Consider the following 19,972-nt stretch of genomic DNA (forward strand, 5'->3'; position numbering starts at 1 on the left):
TAAATATGCAACATAAGTTCTCAAACGGCTCTAAACGGCAGAATTTAATTTAAAAATCATTTAATAGATATATGATGTCCAAATATGGCTGAGGTGACGTTATTAAAGGTATTAAAAAATATATTGTTTTGTTATTGTTATGTCAGTATTATATTATTATTATTATTAAATGATTTTAGAGCTCAAATTTAGTGGTCGACTACTTCTTATCAGCGGCCTAAATACTGGATTCAAATTATTGTTCAATTTTGAGACATTTGCATATACCAAAAAATAGAATTGACCTAATATTGACCCTTGGGGCATGCCCATTTTAGTACTATATTTTCCAATATATTAAGAGGCCGATTCTACTAACTATAAAGTAAATAGTTCGTTCCTTATTCTATTCTGATTTAATTTCGACCTTTAACAACCCATTCTATTTAATTATATCGATCATGAAACGATCTCTATTATATTTCGATTCGACCGATTTTATAACAATATACATTTGTCTGCCATATGCTATACGAAGTAGAACTATATACCTACTAAATTTCTATATATTATTATAATCATAGCAAACATATAATTATCTTACTTAAGGTTTATTTATTGATTTTCTTTAATTATAAATGATTTTAACAGACTTCAATTCCGACTACCATTTTCGACGATCATTATGTTCATCTCTCTTGTTCATATATATTTCATTTGAGTGTAATAAATTGACGTGTATTAATATAATAGGAGTTATTTTATTGGTCATAATGCAACAGACGGCGTCGACATAAACTGACAGATGTATCTGCTCTTGGTAGTAAAAACGAATGGTTCTCTGGAAAGGACATTTTATGGGATTCCTGTCTTTAAATTAAAAATTGACCATTTAATGACATACCTATATAAGGGAAATGTTATAGAGTCATTAAACGAAATATTTTCCCAAGTCCGATAGTTATATTATGTCATTGTGTGTAAGAGTAACTTCTTAAATACCGCAAAAATTGCATAAGGTATAAAACATATCTGATGTTCTACCTTGGAGTTCAATTTTCCTTCATAACAAATTTCAATTTTGATTAACAGACAGACAGATTTGCTTTTCCATGTACAATATTAGTATAGTTGTATATACTACCCAAAAGATGAGCAAAGTTACTCAGTAGTTACTTTTTTCCACGTACAATTAAATTTATAATAAATTCTAAAAATAAAAATATACCTACTTCAAGCTTTTTTATATTTAATATAATCTTATATTGAGAAATATGCCTTATTTTTTTTTGGTGTTGAGCTCTAAATTTTTAACAGACCAACTTAAAATACCTGGAATTAAGACTTATTATAAACTAAAACTTATTATACGAATGCTGTGCCCCGAAAAGGATGTATTAACTTTAACTCTAGTTTACCTTTTCTCCTCATGTCTATACTAGGATTGTGACCATTTCTTTCGAATTTGACTGTATTCTTATAAACGCATTGTGAAGTATATCCACTGACTGTATCTTTAAGTATACTAGATTCTTTTTGTAATATTAAAACAGTTTCAAAATCGGTTGTGTTACTCAAAAGCCATAAGACATAATTCTACGTATGTAACCAAAGTATACTCGAGCTGCTCTCACACACCAACAATCGACACGAACACATCAACATAATTATGTTGTTTCCCGACAGTCAACACAATTAATAAAACAAATACCTTTAACATAAAAAGGAAGACCAAAAAATTAAAAGGTACTAAAATTGATCCTTGTGGAACACCAATTATTGACATAGATGCAAAAGAATTTATCACAATAATAGACACCTGTTAGATTCTTTGATTCAAGTATAAAGCAATTATATCAAGAGCTCTACCATTAAAACCATAGTTTTAGCATTAATATATAGCCGTATGTACATCGTATCGTAGATAACACTATTCTTTGAGATTACCATACAAATATTTGTTCTAACTTTCATTATCTTATGATGAATTAAAAAACATCATTTATCATTGTCTTTAACTCATTGGAATAAGCCTAACATGTTCAGATTTTCATGTTTCTAACTTCACTAATGACAAATTTACATACAAACTTTCATCCACTTTCACTTATGTTTTTAAGTATACAAGATTCTTTTTGTAATATTAAAACAGTTTCAAAATCGGTTGTGTTACTCAAAAGCCATAAGACATAATTCTACGTATGTAACCAAAGTATACTCGAGCTGCTCTCACACACCAACAATCGACACGAACACATCAACATAATTATGTTGTTTCCCGACAGTCAACACAATTAATAAAACAAATACCTTTAACATAAAAAGGAAGACCAAAAAATTAAAAGGTACTAAAATTGATCCTTGTGGAACACCAATTATTGACATAGATGCAAAAGAATTTATCACAATAATAGACACCTGTTAGATTCTTTGATTCAAGTATAAAGCAATTATATCAAGAGCTCTACCATTAAAACCATAGTTTTAGCATTAATATATAGCCGTATGTTCATCGTATCGTAGATAACACTATTCTTTGAGATTATGAAAAAATCAAACGCTTTCGGTACTTTTTGTTTATTTAATATATTAACAGACAGACAACCAGACATAGAGTTAACAAGTATTTATTATACATTGGATTTACGATAAAAGGAATTAAATAAATAATACTAAAAGTCGTAAGTGGAATTCGTATACTTTAACAAATAGTCTATGATTTTATTGCGGTCATGTACAGCCAGAGTAAGAAAACCTTTGTCAGTTTGCAATTTAATACCTTTATCAAGTCTTTAGCTCTTAGTACGTTTTGAATCTAAACATCGAATCATTGCGACGCAATATGTCATTCTTGACCGGTAAAGCAGATTATCGCCCATACTGAGCACACGAAAACAGATCTTAAGGTGACGAACCTTTTCTTACCTTGACTATACATACCTAGATAAATATTAATATAACGCTGGAAAAGCATAGAGAAAACCTCCTTTCTTCTATGAAAATTAAAAAGGAAAGGGAGGACTTAACCGAGTCCCTTTACTAAGTTCACTGATCACATTCAGCGCACGGTTTAGTAGCAATACCGAAAGGAAACCTGCATCCGCCGGATGAAATACTGATATATTCTCTAAATCGCAGTGGGTTTGTCGTGCTTACCTGCCCTCCCTCCCTGTAAACGAACGAAATATTTGCGAGGAAATATACTTTAAATAAAGAATCAACAATTACATTTATGTTTTAAATTTAAAACAAGCCATCTTCTTATGTGTTTTTTTTTTAATGACAACATAACTATCAAACTTAAATCACGAAAAAAAGAGTTAAATTTTTTGTATTTTATCCCAATTACACCAACTTAGGTGGTTAATTTGTCAGAAACATTTGAACAGTTAACTGTTACTCAGATAAGCTTTACGTCTTCCATATTTTCGAATTACCATACAAATATTTGTTCTAACTTTCATTATCTTATGATGAATTAAAAAACATCCTTTATCATTGTCTTTAACTCATTGGAATAAGCCTAACATGTTCAGATTTTCATGTTTCTAACTTCACTAATGACAAATTTACATACAATCTTTCATCCACTTTCACTTATGTTATTTGACATGCTACTAGTATAATTATATTTATAATGTTGGTAATATTGTATTATTCTAAATTCTCATATCTTACTCATAAAATTAAGGTCGTACAAGGCTGGCCCTTAGGCAGAATCAAATCAAATCCCTTCCTGTAGCTGAAGCGGATCATTATCGTAACAAACGGATAGACAGCTAACCCAGAAACATTTATATAGTACACAGAACTCGCGCAATGGGTTGTCCTGTCGACTTTAGAAACATTTAACAAAGTAACATTAATGATTAAGAATATTTAATAACTTATGTTTTTTGATCTCTTGCGCGGCTTACAGTAGAGTGAGCCGTCGAAAATCATCTTTTTTTCTATGTTATAGGGGACAAACAATCGGGCGGCTCACCTGATGGAAAGCGACCACCACCGCCCATGGACATCTGCAATACCGGGGGCCTGCAGGTGCGGTGCTCTTTTTTTCCCAAATCGTATCGGTTTGTAAAAACCGCCGGCGAAAACTGGTTCCACAGAGTGGTTGTGCGAGGTAGAAAATGAGATGAGAATTAGAAATAAGCGTTCTGCCCCCACCAAAAGAACTTATTTCTTCTAGTTTTCTTTCTATTGTATGCTGCTTTAATATTATTTAAATTTAATTTATTTTTTGTTGTTTTTTTTATAATTATTCAATTGTATCTTGCCATTTTATAGTTAATATATAGCAAAAGCTAGCTAAGCTAGCAAGACTAAATATTAATAATACTAAAACTACCCTTATAATTAAAATATTAAATATTTTCGGCAGGTAGTAAACGCTTCGAAAAATGACGACACACATTCATATAAATATTCCATATTTAATCGAACCAAAACAAGTCAATTTTAAATACCTACTCAAAATAATATTAGAGGTACATACAATTTGAAATCTCTGTATTATAACCACAGCTGAAGCTCAATCAATAACTTGTATTCATAATCTCTAGTTTCCACTGCACGTGTATATTTTGTTTTACACGTGGATGTTTTTTTATTTAGAGATATTATTTTATCAACATAGCATTTAAACAAAAGTATTTTGTTAACTAATGAGATATAATGGAATATGTTTCAAACCATTCAAAAGAGAGGCCTTAATCCAGCTGTGGGAATTTTACAGGCTGCTGTTGTTGTTGTTGAGCTATGTTCTTTATGATATCTAGGCTATGATTATTATATTATGTATAAATATAATACATTACGATTGGCGATTTTTGTGTTTATTTCTGTTTTCTTTTGTTTGTATTATTATTATTATTTATTTTTACTAACATCAGTTATAAGGTTGCCATGAGACAAAATAAATGAAATAAATTATTCTTATTTTTAACACCGCTAATTTTAAGGTGGTTGTGGTACTTGGTGGTAGCCTCAAACATCATTCATTAGATCGCCAACTAGAAATATTTAGTATTGTTGTGTTACTAAAATAAGCAAGCCAGTGTGACTACACGCACAAGAGTTTAAACAGTTTAAACATCTTAGTTTATAAGTTTGGGTGCGTATTGTTTGACTTACGGAATTGTTATTATTTAATTATCCTTACATTGCCAATTTCTATCAAAATCAAAATTAAAATATACTTTATTCAAGTAGACTTTTACATGCACTTTTGAATCATCATTTTCCAATTAAATGAAGCTACCACTGGTTCGGAAGGTAGATTCTAACGAGAAGAACCGGCAAGAAACTCAGTAGTTACTCTTTTTCAATATTTAAAAAATACAAAGTCATGTTAGTTGTTAAATACAATTATTTAAATTAATATATCCTGCTTGGAAGTCAACAGGTATTAACTCCACGCTTTTTAGCGGCAAGCAGTAACCACTCACCATCTTTGGTCTATATTATCGTCTACCAAAAAATATAATAAAACAAAAATAATTAAATAAAATAAGTCATGATAATATGGTATTAATCAAATGATATGAGAAAGTTCCAGTTTTTCTCACTCTGAGAGTTTTATTTGTTCTAGCCGAGGATTGAACCCTGGACGTCGCGCTTTTTAAGTTATAAGCTAGCTACTAAATACATAAACGAGGTAGTTAAACAATATTAAGAAATACAATACCAGGCTACGTAATAAAATTTAATAAAATTCCGCAAATTTTCGTCTCTGATAATTACTATATCACCAATCTCTGGTTCAGCTCCCTTCGATGACCACTTATACCGTTGATTTAGTGTAATCAGATATTCAGCTGACCATCTCTTCCAGAAATCATTTAACATTTTTTGTACAAGTTTCCATCGCTGTAGACCTGTAATATTGCCTTTGGAGTAATCTTCATCTGGAATTGTTATTAATGGTTCTCCAATAAGGAAATGACCCGGAGTTAGTGGCAATACGTCACTATCACTCAATGGACACAACGGTCGTGAATTCAAACATGCCTCTATCTGCGTTAGTAACGTAGAAAGCTCTTCATACGTTAGAGTAGTGTCACCTATAACTCTTTTGAGATGATACTTTGTAGAGCGAACACAAGCCTCCCAAAGCCCTCCAAAATTTGGTGCTTGAGGTGGTATGTAGTACCACGTAGTTCCTTCATTTGCTAGCAACGTTTTTATTTCCTTAGAAAAGTTAGAAACAGCCTTATTAAACATCTCTCTCAATTCTTTATCAGCACCTACAAAATTGGTACCATTATCGCTGTACAGATCCTTACAATAGCCCCTTCTGGACACGAATCTTCGAAAGGCTGCTATGAACCCTTCAGTAGACAGGTTGGAAACTGCTTCTAAGTGGACAGCGCGGGTAACCATACATATAAAAACACATATATAGCCCTTATAAGATTTTGAACCACGACCTGACGCGAATCTCAATTTTATGAAGCCAGTAAAACCTACTCCCGTAGACTTAAATGCTCTCTCAGGTTTCAGTCTCACTGATGGTAGTTGACCCATAAATGGATGAGATTTTTGTTGTGAATACCTGAGGCACGTAATACAATTTCTGTAACATTTTTTAACATTATCTCTTGCTCTTAATATCCAGAACTTTGACCTTAAATAATTCAACATTGCCAGCGGTCCACCATGCAAGAGTTTTAAATGAGCATCTTGTATGATTAATTTTGTGAGGTGACTAGTACCAGGTAAAATAATACAATGTTTCGTATCAAAACTTGCTTGAGAATGTTCAATGCGACCACCAACTCTTAAGACACCATTGACATCAAGAATAGGACAAAGGATATGTAATTTGCTAGATTTTGATACATATCCATTATTCTTTAGCATATTAATATCATCCTTAAAATGAAAATTTTGGGTGTCTTTTATACAAATTTGTAAAACTATGTTCCTCTCTTCTGGTGTAATGTTTTCTGGTAGAAATCTTATCTTATTTGGTATTTTCCAAAGCAGAACTCTTCGACAATAAGATAACACTCGCAATAGTCTCTGTAAATTCGAAAATTTCGTCCACCGAAATTCCTCATCCTTTATTTGAACCACTGCGCTCATATTCTTAATGGATCTTTGTTCCTCGTTTGTTATAAAATCACTGGATTTATATGTTTCGTACTCATTTATCTCTTTGAGCCATGATGGGCCAAACCACCACAAATTGAGATCCTTCAAATTTTCGGCTTGAATACCTCTTGATGCACAGTCAGCAGGATTCTCCTTCGAATTGACATGATTCCATTGATCTCTATTCAGAATAGTCAATATTTCTGACACTCTATTACTGACGAACGTCGTCCAACGGCTTGGTTCACCGGTTATCCATGCTAATACTGTGGTAGAGTCAGACCAGGCTCGTAATCGTTCCTTTGGAATGTTTAGAACTTGCGACACTTCAAAAATTAATTGGGCTGCAAGAAGAGCTGCACATAGTTCAAGACGTGGGATGGATATTTCCTTCTCCACTGGAGCAACTCTAGTTTTTGCCGTGATTAGATGGACTCTAATATTCCCTTTTACATCCTTACTTTTCATGTAAACTGCAGCAGCATAGGCAGCTTGCGAAGCATCTGCAAATGCGTGAAGTTCTATGTAATAGCCACGTTTTACTTGCAACCATCTTGGAATAATTATGCTTTTTACGTTAACCAAATCATATCGAAACGCTAACCACTCTTTCAACAAGTCTGGTGTAAGATTATCATCCCAAGCTAAGCCAGACTTCCACAACTTCTGCATGTAAATCTTGGCTGTAATAATGACAGGCGCAATCCATCCCAATGGATCGTATAATCTTGCGATATCCGATAATACATTTCTTTTCGTTATGGGCATATCTGCTTCAGGTACATGATGCAAGTATTCAAAATTATCTGTATTCTTATTCCAACATATTCCTAAAACTTTAATCATATTATTTTCTTTAAAAATTACAGCTTGATTTGATCTTATTTTATCTGCATTGATGTGATTAAGTAAATTCTCGCTATTTGTGCACCACTTTTGTAGACAAAAGCCTCCAGCCTTCATCAATTGGTTCATTTGATCGTAAATCTCAATAATCTCATTTTCGTCATCACCACCTGTTAGTAAGTCATCCATATAAAAATCTTGTAAAGTTATCTTGGCTGCTATTGGGTACTTGGACTTTTCATCTTTTGCTAGTTGTTGTAGACATTTTACAGCTAAATATGGGGCGCATGAGGTACCAAATGGGAGTCTTACATGTTTATAGGTTTCTATGGGCTTGTTCGGATCAAATCTCCACAAAATTCTCAGACAATCTGAATCATCACCATGTACACGAATCTGCCTGTACATTTGGACAATATCAGCCACAACACAGTATGGATGAAGTCTCCATCTCATTAAAATATGTCTGATATAGAGATATAGATCTTGTTGAAGCTTAGGTCCTATGATAAAGCAGCTATTCAATGAAACGTTGTTAGATCCTTTACAAGAAGCGTCAAAAACACATCGAACCTTGGTAGTTTCTTTATCTTCTCTTATCACAGCGTGATGTGGAAGATAAAATACTCTAGAGTTCATCTCTGAATCCGAAACCTTAATCATGTGATGTTGAATTATGTAGTCTTCTATCACCTTTTTATAGTCATCATATAAGTCTGGATTTTTAATTAGTTTTCTTTCGAGTAGTTTAAATCTTCTAAGAGCAATTTCTTTTGTTTCACCTTTAAAACACTGTGGATCTTCTTCATTAAATGGTAACCTTACTATGTACCGTCCTTCTTCATCTCTTGTTGTTGTTTTTTCAAAAAACTCTTCACAAATTTTCTCATCTCTTGTCATTTTCTTAACTACATTCTCTGGTCCTCTTTCTATCTCCCAAAATTTGGTTAAGAGCTGATCCTCTTCCAATTGTAGGTGGAAATTGATAATTCTATTTGATGTATTAGTCTTACCGATACGTCCTGGTAAGATCCAACCTAATTGCGTGTTCTGTGCAATAAGGCCACACTTCGATGGATGTTTCTTAAGACCCTCTAAGATGATTTCGCTAAGGATGTCCACACCTAAAATAAGATCAACTCTGTTTGGCTCTCCAAATTGCGGATCTGCCAGTAATAAATTCTCCATTTCTGGCCAGTCCGTGATTAAAGTTCTATTATTTGGTAAGAACGAAGTCAATGTACTCAAGACGAATGCTTCAACTGGCATTGTAAACGAATGATATCTCGACTCTAATATAAATGAAACCGAACTCTTTGTATGTGTCTCCCCGTCTCCCACTCCTGTTATAAGGCCATTAACTGATTTCCGTTCAAGACCCAGAGCTTGAACAGTAGCTTCGTTGATAAATTATGCCTCAGAACCTTGATCTATAAGAGCACGTGCAAATTGATAATAGCCAGTTTTGGTTTTGATTTTGACCACTGCTGTGGCCAATATTACTTCTCTGCGTCTCTCCTGTGTAAAGTGAGTTGATATCTTAGTTTCCGTTTCAGTTTCAATGTTAAGCTCCTTCGACTCGTAAGGATTTAAGTCTTGTTTTCGTTCAATGTGCAACAAAAAGTGATGACGTTTTCCACAACGTCGACAACAGGATGATTGGCGACAAAACTTAACTGTATGATTATGTCCCAAACAATTAAAACACAATCTCTTTTCTTGCACAAACTCAATTCTTTGATGATGTTATTTGCTCGAGATCTTCTTTTAACTTTACCTTAAATTCAAAATAAACTTCATCATATTTATCAAAGATTTCATTTCTAAAATAATTTAATTTAATTTTTTCGGCGACTGTCACTTTCGATATTATTTCCGCATGTTGATCAAAAAATATTGTATATAATTTTTCTATATGTTCAAGCTTCGTTTCTATGAACGCCCGTGTAATCCTTTCTTTTGGTGATTTTTTATAATTTCGAAAAGCTTTTTGTAAATTTTCTAGTTGATCTTCTTGTTTTAAAATCGTAGACTCCATTTTATAATTTGATTTTCTGAACTGTCAATATCAACTAATTTATATTTTGAAATCTTGAAAATACTTAATTCAGTCTTTATATTAATATCAATAACACATTTTTTAAAATTCGTAGTCTCAGTTGAACACAATCTATTTTTCTAAGTCCCACAATTGCACAGATTCTTCTAGTCTTTTACCGCACTTTATTTTAACGTAGGTTCCGTTTTTCACTAAATGCACGATGTTTTAAGTCCAATCTTCATCAAGTCTGAATTTCTTCTCGGGTTTCGGCACCATAATGTTCAACACTGCACTATTTTTCTGTTCATACTATGTGTATAAATTAAAGATTCCATGCTCTTTTTAAAAACTCGTTTTATTTACTGCATACAACATTCATAGGTGAATCAATTGTAGAAAAACAAAAATCAGCACGAAAAATCTAGTAATTCCATTTAAAAATATAATTCAAAAGGGAAATTGACATATAACACAAACTTTTTTTATGACATAATCATAAAAACTATTTTTAAACATAACTATTTTAAACACTATGTATGCTTAGATCTTTAAAATTACGCAACGGATTTAGATGCGGTTTGTTTTTGTTTAGAGTGATTCGTGAGGAAGGTTTTTGTATATAATACATGGACAATATAGTAAAGAAACACTGATAATTTTGTGAGTTTGTAATGAGATGTCGTAAATAAACAAATTCTGTATAGTATATTTAGTATCAGCATTGCCACCGTGCGAAATCGGGACAGATCGCTAGTTAATACTAAATTATAATAATAAACTACACATAACCATATCCCAATGATACACACATAACAATATAATATATATCTTTGGCTTTGTGCTAGCCCGTCTGGATAGCTACCACCCACTCATCAGTTATTCTTCCGCCAAATAACAGTACTCAGTATTGTTGTGTTCCTGTTTGAAGGGTGAGTGAGCCAGTGTAACTACAGGCACAAGGGACGTAACATCTTAGATCCTAAGGTTGGTGGCACATTGACGATGTAAAGAATAGTTAATATTTCTAACAGCGAAATTGTCTATGGGTCATGGTGACCACTTACCATCAGGTAACCTATACCATAAAAAAAGTATATACATAATTATAAAGTACATATGACTACATACTGGCATACATTATTTAGATAACTATAGATAATAGTTTCTCAAAATATGTATATATATTTTGGTTATCATATGAAACTATTGTTAACTGAATCATTCTATTGAATTGGTTAATACTCGCTCCACAGATATATTTTGATATGGGATAATTTGACAGGCATCAACTGTCCCCGTGAACAAAGAACAGGTGCCATAAAAACGTCCACTCACCATGACATCCTACAGCCATTGGAGAGATTACAGATTTTTTCAAATTATATATAAAAATTCTCAAAATTTAATTGTGATTAAATAAAAACTTTTTGGAACATAGAATTTTTAAATGAGTATTCCACTATATCCCATATTGCACCCCCTCCCCCCTTCATTTAGGGAAAATGCGTATAATCGGAAATAAGATAAGGGCTATTCGCGCAATCTATAGGCTAGGAGCTAGAGAATCGTTAAGGAATAAATTTAAAGAAATCAAGATATTAACTGTTGCTTCTCAATATATATTATATAATGTACTTATACATACATATGTACAATATACATACATAATGTACGAAAAAAAATATTAATGATTTTATGAGAAAATGTGATACTCATAGCATTGGTACAAGGAACAAACACAAACTTGTTACTCCTGTTACTCGACTGCATAGAGTCAGTAACTCCTTTGTCGGCAATGTATACGGTTTTACAACAAGAAAGAAAGAAAGAAAGAGTTCAAAATGCCTCTGTTACCAAATTTTAAAAAATTATTAGGGAACACTTGTGTGCAAAAGGTTATTTATTATACAATTAATGAGTTTATGATTGATAAGCACACCTTGGGAATGAAACGATCGCCTCCTGGCTATTTCATTTCATTTAAATTGTTTATATAATACATGAGACAAAAAAAAATCCGCTGAGTTTCTTTCGCCGGTTCTTCTCAGGTCAGGGTATTTTTTTTCCGAACCGGTGGTATTGTTTCAATTGACTATCAATAAGAAAGTGTAATACTTCTATATTGAATAAAGCAATTTGAGTTTGAGTTTAAAGCCGTATTAATATATGAATTTTATTCCCAAGTGATTGCAAAGATATGTGGTGCTAACAAATTAACCGAATAAAGAAAAATTCGACAAAATTATTCGATTTAGGATTGTTTTCATTCTATATTACTTTTGTTTAAAGTTATTCGGTATAGCCCCTACTCAACTTATAGTTTTCTGGCGTACTGTCAAATATAAATACGCAGAGACCAATATACTCGTATATATATAATCATAGACAAAGAAAGATATTGACATTTTATTTAGTTTTGACATATTCCTATTGTTACCTCTTAACGCTTAAACTGAAGAACCGATTTCGATGAAATTAATGTAAGTACCCTACGAAGGAGAAAGAATGGGGGTGACTGTTTGTGTGCGGACAAAGCCTTAGGTTTAGCTAGTACAACTATGAGATAACGATCTAAATAACCAAAATATCCTTAAATATAGCACAATTTTGATATCATTACATATAAGTCCAATATTTATATTCATTACTATTAATATGTCAGATACATTAAAGCCTTAGATCTTAGTAGAATATAACACAGAAAATGCTACGTGGCTGACTACGAAACTTGGATGGAGTTATCTGTAGCAAACGTCGCACTCGTGCTTAATGTAGCGAGGCTACAATTTATAAAAGCGTGGGACAGATAACCGAGTCACCATTTATTTTATCATGTGTGGAACTAGCCTTAGATTTTTTCTTTCGTTTTATTATGGAAATATTACTTCGTGATAATATTTCTATTTGATGCAAGCTTCACTGGATAGGTAGGTCCGCCAAATAGCAGTACTCACTATTGTTGTGTTCCGGTTTGAAGGGTGAGTGAGAATATGACAAACACAACGGACATAACATCTTAGTTCCCAAGGTTGGAAACCATTTGACCAGTTGAAATGGTTAGTATTACAGCGCCATTGTCTGTAAGTCGTGGTGACCACTTACCATCAGATGGCCTATTTGTTCGTCTACTACGAGTTCTTAACTCAAACACTTTTTTGATTCATTTGTTGCCGATGTGGTGCTTCAGGGTATGGAACTATTCATTCCTTACTCTGCAGTACCCATCGGTGGCAAGTCCCAGCCTTGGTTTGGTCGCTTCTGCAAAACGGCATCACGCCGAAAGTGGGAACGCTATCAAACCTGGGCTAATGCATCTGCGTCTCGTGATGTAAATACCAGCGCATTTAAAAAGGAATACAACTCTGCCTCTAGGTCCCTCAAAAACGTGATTGCTAGGGCGAAGACGGAGTACATTGGCAGAATTGGCGAGAGACTGGTGCGTCTCCCTTCAGGAACACGAGCGTTCTGGTCTCTCGCTAAGGCTGTCTTAGGGAATTTCTGTCAGCCATCTTTTCCATCTCTGCACAGAGACGGTGAGTCATTGGCCCATACCGCGAAAGAGAAAGCTGATCTTTTAGGCTCTCTCTTCGCGTCGAACTCGACTCTGGATGACCAAGGAAAATCTCCACCAACAATTCCGCGATGTGATACCACGATGCCGGAGGTTAAATTCCGGCAAAGTGCAGTTCGTAAAGCACTTCTTTCCTTGGACATTCATAAGTCAAGCGGACCCGATGGTATCCCTCCAATCGTGCTACGGACATGTGCTCCCGAGTTGGCACCGGTCTTAACGCGTCTTTTCCGGCAATCCTACACATTAGGCGTCGTCCCGAATTCCTGGAAGACAGCTTTGGTGCATCCGATCCCTAAAAAAGGCAACCGCTCAGACCCGTCCAATTATAGGCCTATAGCCATCACCTCCTTGCTCTCCAAGATAATGGAGTCCCTTATTAACTGCCAGCTCCTGCGGTATCTAGAGGAGAACCAGCTGATTAGCGACCGCCAGTACGGTTTCCGTCGGGGTCGGTCAGCCGGTGATCTTCTAGTTTACCTTACTCACAGGTGGGCTGAAGCAGTTGAGAGCAAGGGGGAGGCATTAGCAGCCAGCTTGGACATAGCGAAGGCCTTCGATCGCGTGTGGCACAAAGCGCTTCTTTCGAAGCTTCCTTCCTATGGGCTTCCCGGGAAATTATGCAATTGGATTACCAGCTTTTTGGCAGATCGGAGCATCAAGGTCGTTGTCGACGGTGCATGCTCTGACTTAAAATTCGTCAATGCTGGTGTTCCACAAGGCTGCGTTCTATCACCCACTCTGTTTCTTCTGCATATCAATGATTTGTTGCAAATCGGGAACATTCATTGCTATGCAGACGACAGTACCGTTGACACCTTATACACCGGCCGCGCTAATATTTCTCGGGAAAACGTCGAAGAGAACCGGAACAAACTTGTGTCTGAAATCGAGTCTTCATTAAACGAAGTCTCGAATTGGGGCCGGCTAAATCTAGTCCATTTCAACCCCAAAAAGACGCAAGTTTGCGCGTTAACCGCTAAAAAAACACCATTTGTCGTATCTCCACGATTTGAGAACATTCCGATAGCCGCTACAGGTAGTATCGGAATACTTGGCGTTGATATTTCGAGCCTCGTTCAGTTCCGCGGTCAATTGGAAGGCAAAGCCAAATTGGCTTCAAAAAAGCTGGGCGTGCTCAGCAAGGCGAGACAGTATTTCACGTCGGCCCATCGCCTAAAACTTTACAAGGCGCAAATTCGGCCTCACATGGAGTACTGCTCTCACCTCTGGGCGGGTGCTCCCCAGTACCAGCTCCTTCCATTTGACCGCATCCAACGTAGAGCGGCTCGAGTTATCGACGATCAAGCTCTTTCCGATCTCCTTGATCCTTTGGCTTTGCGTAGAGATGTCGGATCACTCTGCATCTTCTACCGAATTTTTCACGGGGAATGTTCCGAGGAATTGTTCGGATTAATCCCGGCTGCTGAATTTCACCTTCGGACATCTCGCCAAAATTCTAAGTTTCACCCGCACCACCTTGATGTCCGAAAATCCACAACAGCGCGATTTCTCAGACATTTTCTGCCTCGCACAACCACTTTGTGGAACCAGCTTTCGCCGGCGGTTTTTCCGAACCGATACGACATGGGAACCTTTAAGAAAAGAGCCTACTCCTTTTTGAAAGGCCGGCAACGCACCTGCAAGTCCCCTGGTGTTGCAGGTGTCCATGGGCGGTGGTAGTCACTTTCCATCAGGTGAGCCTCCTGCTCGTTTGCCTCCTATGCCATAAAAAAAAAAAAAAAAAAAAAAAAATTTAACTTTACATACTTGGTATATGTGCTGTATATGTAAATATTTTGTGTTTGTTTCTTCCGGTTTGAAACGTGTGACTCAGTGGAACTGCACCAGAGTTATAACATCGTTCCGAAGATCAGCGGTGCACTGGAAATGTAAGATATGATTGGAGCTTCTTACGTCACAAATGTTTATGGTTACCACGAGTGTCCAATGGCTCACTAAGTTACTTATGTAAACAGTTAATATCCTTATTAATTTATCCTTATTAGCGTAATTAAAAAGCATCCTTATTAGTTACGCTAAAATCCATCCTTTTTAACCACTGAGCTTACTCGGCTTTTAATGGTTACGTTATACAAATTAATTTTAAGAAGCACTTCTTATTACAATACAATACAATTATACAAGACACAATATTAATTTGGATCATTTAACTCCTCAAAATGTAATCATTAGATTCAATTGTTCTGAGTCCTTTTAATTAAAACCGGTTTATATAAACAGATTTCTACGCTGTTTAAGACATATTACATATATTTTTTATGCTGTTGGTTGGTGGACTAGCATATGGGCCACCACGCCCTTTGACAATGGCGCTGTAAGAAACATAAACCATTCCTATCGTCGCCATTTGCCACCAACCTTGGGAACTGAGATATTATGTCCCTAGTGCCTGTAGTTACGCTGGCTCACTCACCCTTCAAACCGGAACACAACAATACCAAGTGTTGTTTGGCGGTAGAATATCTGATGATTGGGTGGTACCTATCCACACGGGCACAAAGCCCTACCAAGAAAGTGTCCTTCTATATAAATAAGATTTTATAAGACGTGTATTCATTGGTAATAGGGCATAGCTCCCTGCACTGTTATTGAGTAATAAAGCTATGTACTAAACCGTCCGTGCCTATAAAATATCTTTAGTCATAGCTCGTTAAGCAAGACCTCAGGCTCGAAGTTTACGCAGCGATTCACGGACAGATAGGCCGATGGAAAGTGTGAACCTGTGAATTATTACCAGGTTATATAAATGGAGCGATTATAATCTTGGTCCTTGACCCTAACAAAAGGAAGGAATTTGACTTTACACACTGGCGATTTTCAAACCAGGCTTTTTTTTAGACTGACTTCAAAACTTTAAAAATATTCCTATTATAATTACAATTTTTTTATGATATAGGTTGGCGGACGCTGTAAGAAATATTAACTATTCCTTACATCGTCAATGTGCCACCAACCTTGGGAACTAAGATGTTATGTCCCTTGTGCCTGTAGTTACACTGGCTCACTGACCCTTCAGACCGGAACACAACAATACTGAGTATTGTTATTTGGCGGTAGAATAACTGATGAGTGGGTGGTACCTACCCAGACGGTCTTGCACAAAGCCCTACCACCAAGATTATAATTACTAAAGTAACTCTGTATGTTAGTATGTAACCTACACAGTTAAATTACTGAATCGATTTAGATGACGTTTGGTGTGGCGATAGTTCGATCCTACGAAATAGGGACATAGGTTACTTTTGTCAATTCACCCCTCGGTAAAATCGAGGATGACCGTTTATGTGTTAACATTTATAAATTTCGCGTAAAGTAATTACGTACAGGATAATAAATCTCACCCATGTTTAAAAATCGCTAGTGTGAAATAGCTTTAAATGTTTTAAAATTCTTTCTCAGTGAAGTTCTACATAGTTTAAAAGAATGTAATAAAAAATTACGAGCATTGTGATGTTTTGAATTTTATTTGCATTGTTGTTAATAATTTATTTAATCATATTTCCTTTATTATCAGATGCACAAAAAAACAATAAAGAAAACTAAAGACAAATATACAAAAGGCACGGACGTGTCTGTCAAGTATCAAGAATTAAAAAAAAACCTTTGTATGTCAAAGCTGTTACCCATCCGTTTCACTGGTCATTAAATAATATAAGGGATTAGGAAATGGAATTCACACAATTAATAATCTATTACCAGTGAGGAAGGCCTTGAACATGGATGTGGATGGATATAGAGATATAGAACGACCAAGGAAACGATGGATGGACTGTGTGAAAGACGATATGGTTAGAAACAATGTTACTTGTGAGATGATGTCTGACAGAGAAGTATGGAAGGAATGCTGCGCCGACCCCAAATAATATTGGGATAAGGGCAGGAGGATGATGATGATATCTACGGACGATTTCGCATCGATTAGTCATAGTCCAGATTAATCTCCTACGTTCAGTGACGAAAAACATATTTAAACCAAATGTAGTCAGCATCTGAATTAAACGGATAGACACTTAGATTATTGCAGGGAATCTTTTCAAAATATTTAAACCAAATGTTGTCGACATCTGAATTAAACCGATACAAACTCAGGTTAATGCAACGAAGAACTACTTTTCATATAAGAATCATCTCCAAATGTTTAACTTCTATGTAAGCATTCATTGTTTTATCGCTCGAAAATTTGTAAAGAAAATATATGATGTACTAATTAGCTATCTGTCAGTGAAAGTCCCTTAAAAATTGGGTCGCCCGTTCCAGAGATTAGGCGGAACAAACTGACAGGCAGACAAATTTAGTTTAAAATAATTTTTCATAAATTTCCAAACTGACATTCCAATTTTATTATATATATACATATGACTAGCTATAATTCAAATTAATGCGTAAATATTATAGCTACGTATTGTACGGGTAACCTACACAATCTTTATTTTTTCGTCGCCTTTGTAAGCTTTGAGCCAAATATGATTTACGCCGAAGTAAATAACTTGCCACCTTCTATCTGAATTTCCTAGGAAAAAAAGGTATTGAAATTTCTTAGCCTTCGAAACACATAACTAATTTTACAAATACTTAAGTTAATACGTTTGTTTGTTACGCTTTTATATCTTAACTATTCACTCGATCATCATGGAATTTTGGATACATTTTTCCAAGTGTAGTGTTCTTTCCTGCTACACAAAATTGAAAATATTATTCATTCAAGTGTGCTCATAAATGCTAAATTAATTCTTCAAGATACACTGTTGAATATAATTAACAGTTACCACTGTTTCGGACAGTACTTTCTACCGAGGAGACCCCACAAGTAACTCAGTAGTAGCTACCATTTTAATTACAAAGTCAAGTAAATACATAATAATAAATAATAAAAAAAACTAAATTTATATTTGTCATGCACTAGAAATCAACAAATAGCTCTACCGTGGTATAACTAAACTACTAATGTGCCGTTAACTGACATCTGGTCGATTTCCAACTTCCAACTTTTGATCGCATAAAAAAAGCATAAAGTAACAGCCTGTAAATTTCCCACTGCTGGGCTAAGGCCTCCTCTCCCATTTAGGAGAGTGTTTGGAACATATTCCACCACGCTTTCCATTCCAAGTTGGTGGAATGCACATGTGGCAGAATTTCAACGAAGTTAGACACATGCAGGTTTCCTCACGATGTTTTTCTTCACCACCGAGCACGAGATGAATTATAAACACAAATTAAGCACATATTTAGTGGTGCTTGCCTGGGTTTGAACCCGCAATCTTCGGTTAAGAGTTCGCGTTCTAACCACTGGGCCATCTCAGCTCCGTAAAAACTGTACAATTACATCAGACATTATTTTAATTCGTTGGAAATTTAGTAAAGTCTTTCCGAGCATATCCACAGTCGTTAACTAGCTACAAGTAAGTGTTAATTGCTTTTCTAAAAGTGTACCTCATTGAACGTCAGTACTGCCATCAATTCGAAAGCTAAGTGATTGTCTAATGTCCTCTGATCGAGCACCGGCTATGATGAATTGTTGTTATCGGAGATATTTTGTTGTGGAGGTTTATCAGGATCGTCCATAAATATAACAGATCTATATATGGGTACATTTTATTTATTTAACTATGCTTCAATATAATTTAGTAAAAAGTTTAAAATATAAGTTACTAAACACTTGATACTTTAAAAAAGTTGTAATGTAAAAAAGTTATGTTGAAAAAGAGACTACTGAGATTCTTGTCGGTCCTTCTCGGTAGAATCTACTTACCGAACCGGTGGTAGCTTCACTTAATTGTAAAATGACGATTCACAAGTGCTTGTAAAAGCCTACTTGAATAAAGTTTATTTTTATTTTGAATTATTAAACAATATGAATCTAAATATATATAATTCAAAAGTGACTGACTGACTTACTGACTGACATAGTGATCTATCAACGCACAGCCCAAACCACTGGACAGATCGGGCTGAAATTGCCGTACTATTTTAAATTTGCCTATTAAATTTATAATTAATTTCCACACGGGCAAAACCGCGGGTAACAGCTATTTTATCATAAAAGTTATATTACAATAGTAATATAATAAAACCAAAGAGTTTGTTTTTCGTTCGAACGCACTCGTCTCTAGAACCATTCGATTTCAAAATTGTTTTTTATTTTTAATTTATAGCCCAATTGTTGAAGAAAGCTGCAACATCAGTCTGACCATTGATTAGGTATCATGACATTAGGTTGTTGTTCGAAGGCTGAGTGAGCCAGTGTCTTTACAATGAAAATGAATATAAAGACTTAAAAAAAATATTTACATAAAATATTTTAAACTTTAGTGGTTTAAAGAGCAACGTCAGCGTTCGGAATGATTTAACTCTATATTTCCTTATTACAAATTACAAGCGAAGTTAATCCAGCCACTTATACACAGCTTGGGGGAAAA

General features: G+C 34.9%; 2 protein-coding genes across 2 annotated transcripts in view; both read right to left on the reverse strand.

Annotated features, from left to right (window-relative positions):
- LOC124540136 (sodium-dependent noradrenaline transporter-like) overlaps positions 1 to 19,972 on the reverse strand; it is a 69,177-nt gene that overhangs the window by 33,375 nt on the left and 15,830 nt on the right. The gene's annotated exons all lie outside the window — the stretch shown is intronic.
- Positions 5,820 to 9,189, reverse strand: LOC124540238. The gene is made up of 2 exons (XM_047117704.1): positions 6,079 to 9,189; positions 5,820 to 5,885 (listed from the first exon to the last, which is right to left on the reverse strand). Exons 1-2 carry the CDS (start codon positions 9,187 to 9,189, stop codon positions 5,820 to 5,822), a joined length of 3,177 nt encoding a protein of 1,058 aa, XP_046973660.1.

This window comes from Vanessa cardui, chromosome 24 (genome assembly GCF_905220365.1).
Source record: "Vanessa cardui chromosome 24, ilVanCard2.1, whole genome shotgun sequence".
Lineage (NCBI taxonomy): Eukaryota > Metazoa > Arthropoda > Insecta > Lepidoptera > Nymphalidae > Vanessa > Vanessa cardui.

Excerpts from the sequence above, each read along its gene's own strand:
- LOC124540238 (XM_047117704.1), bottom strand. The coding sequence starts at position 9,189 with ATGCCAGTTGAAGCATTCGTCTTGAGTACATTGACTTCGTTCTTACCA. Across the intron at positions 5,886-6,078 it reads GAGGGCTTTGGGAGGCTTGT|ATGAAGATTACTCCAAAGGC; the intron begins GTTCGCTCTACA and ends TAACAATTCCAG.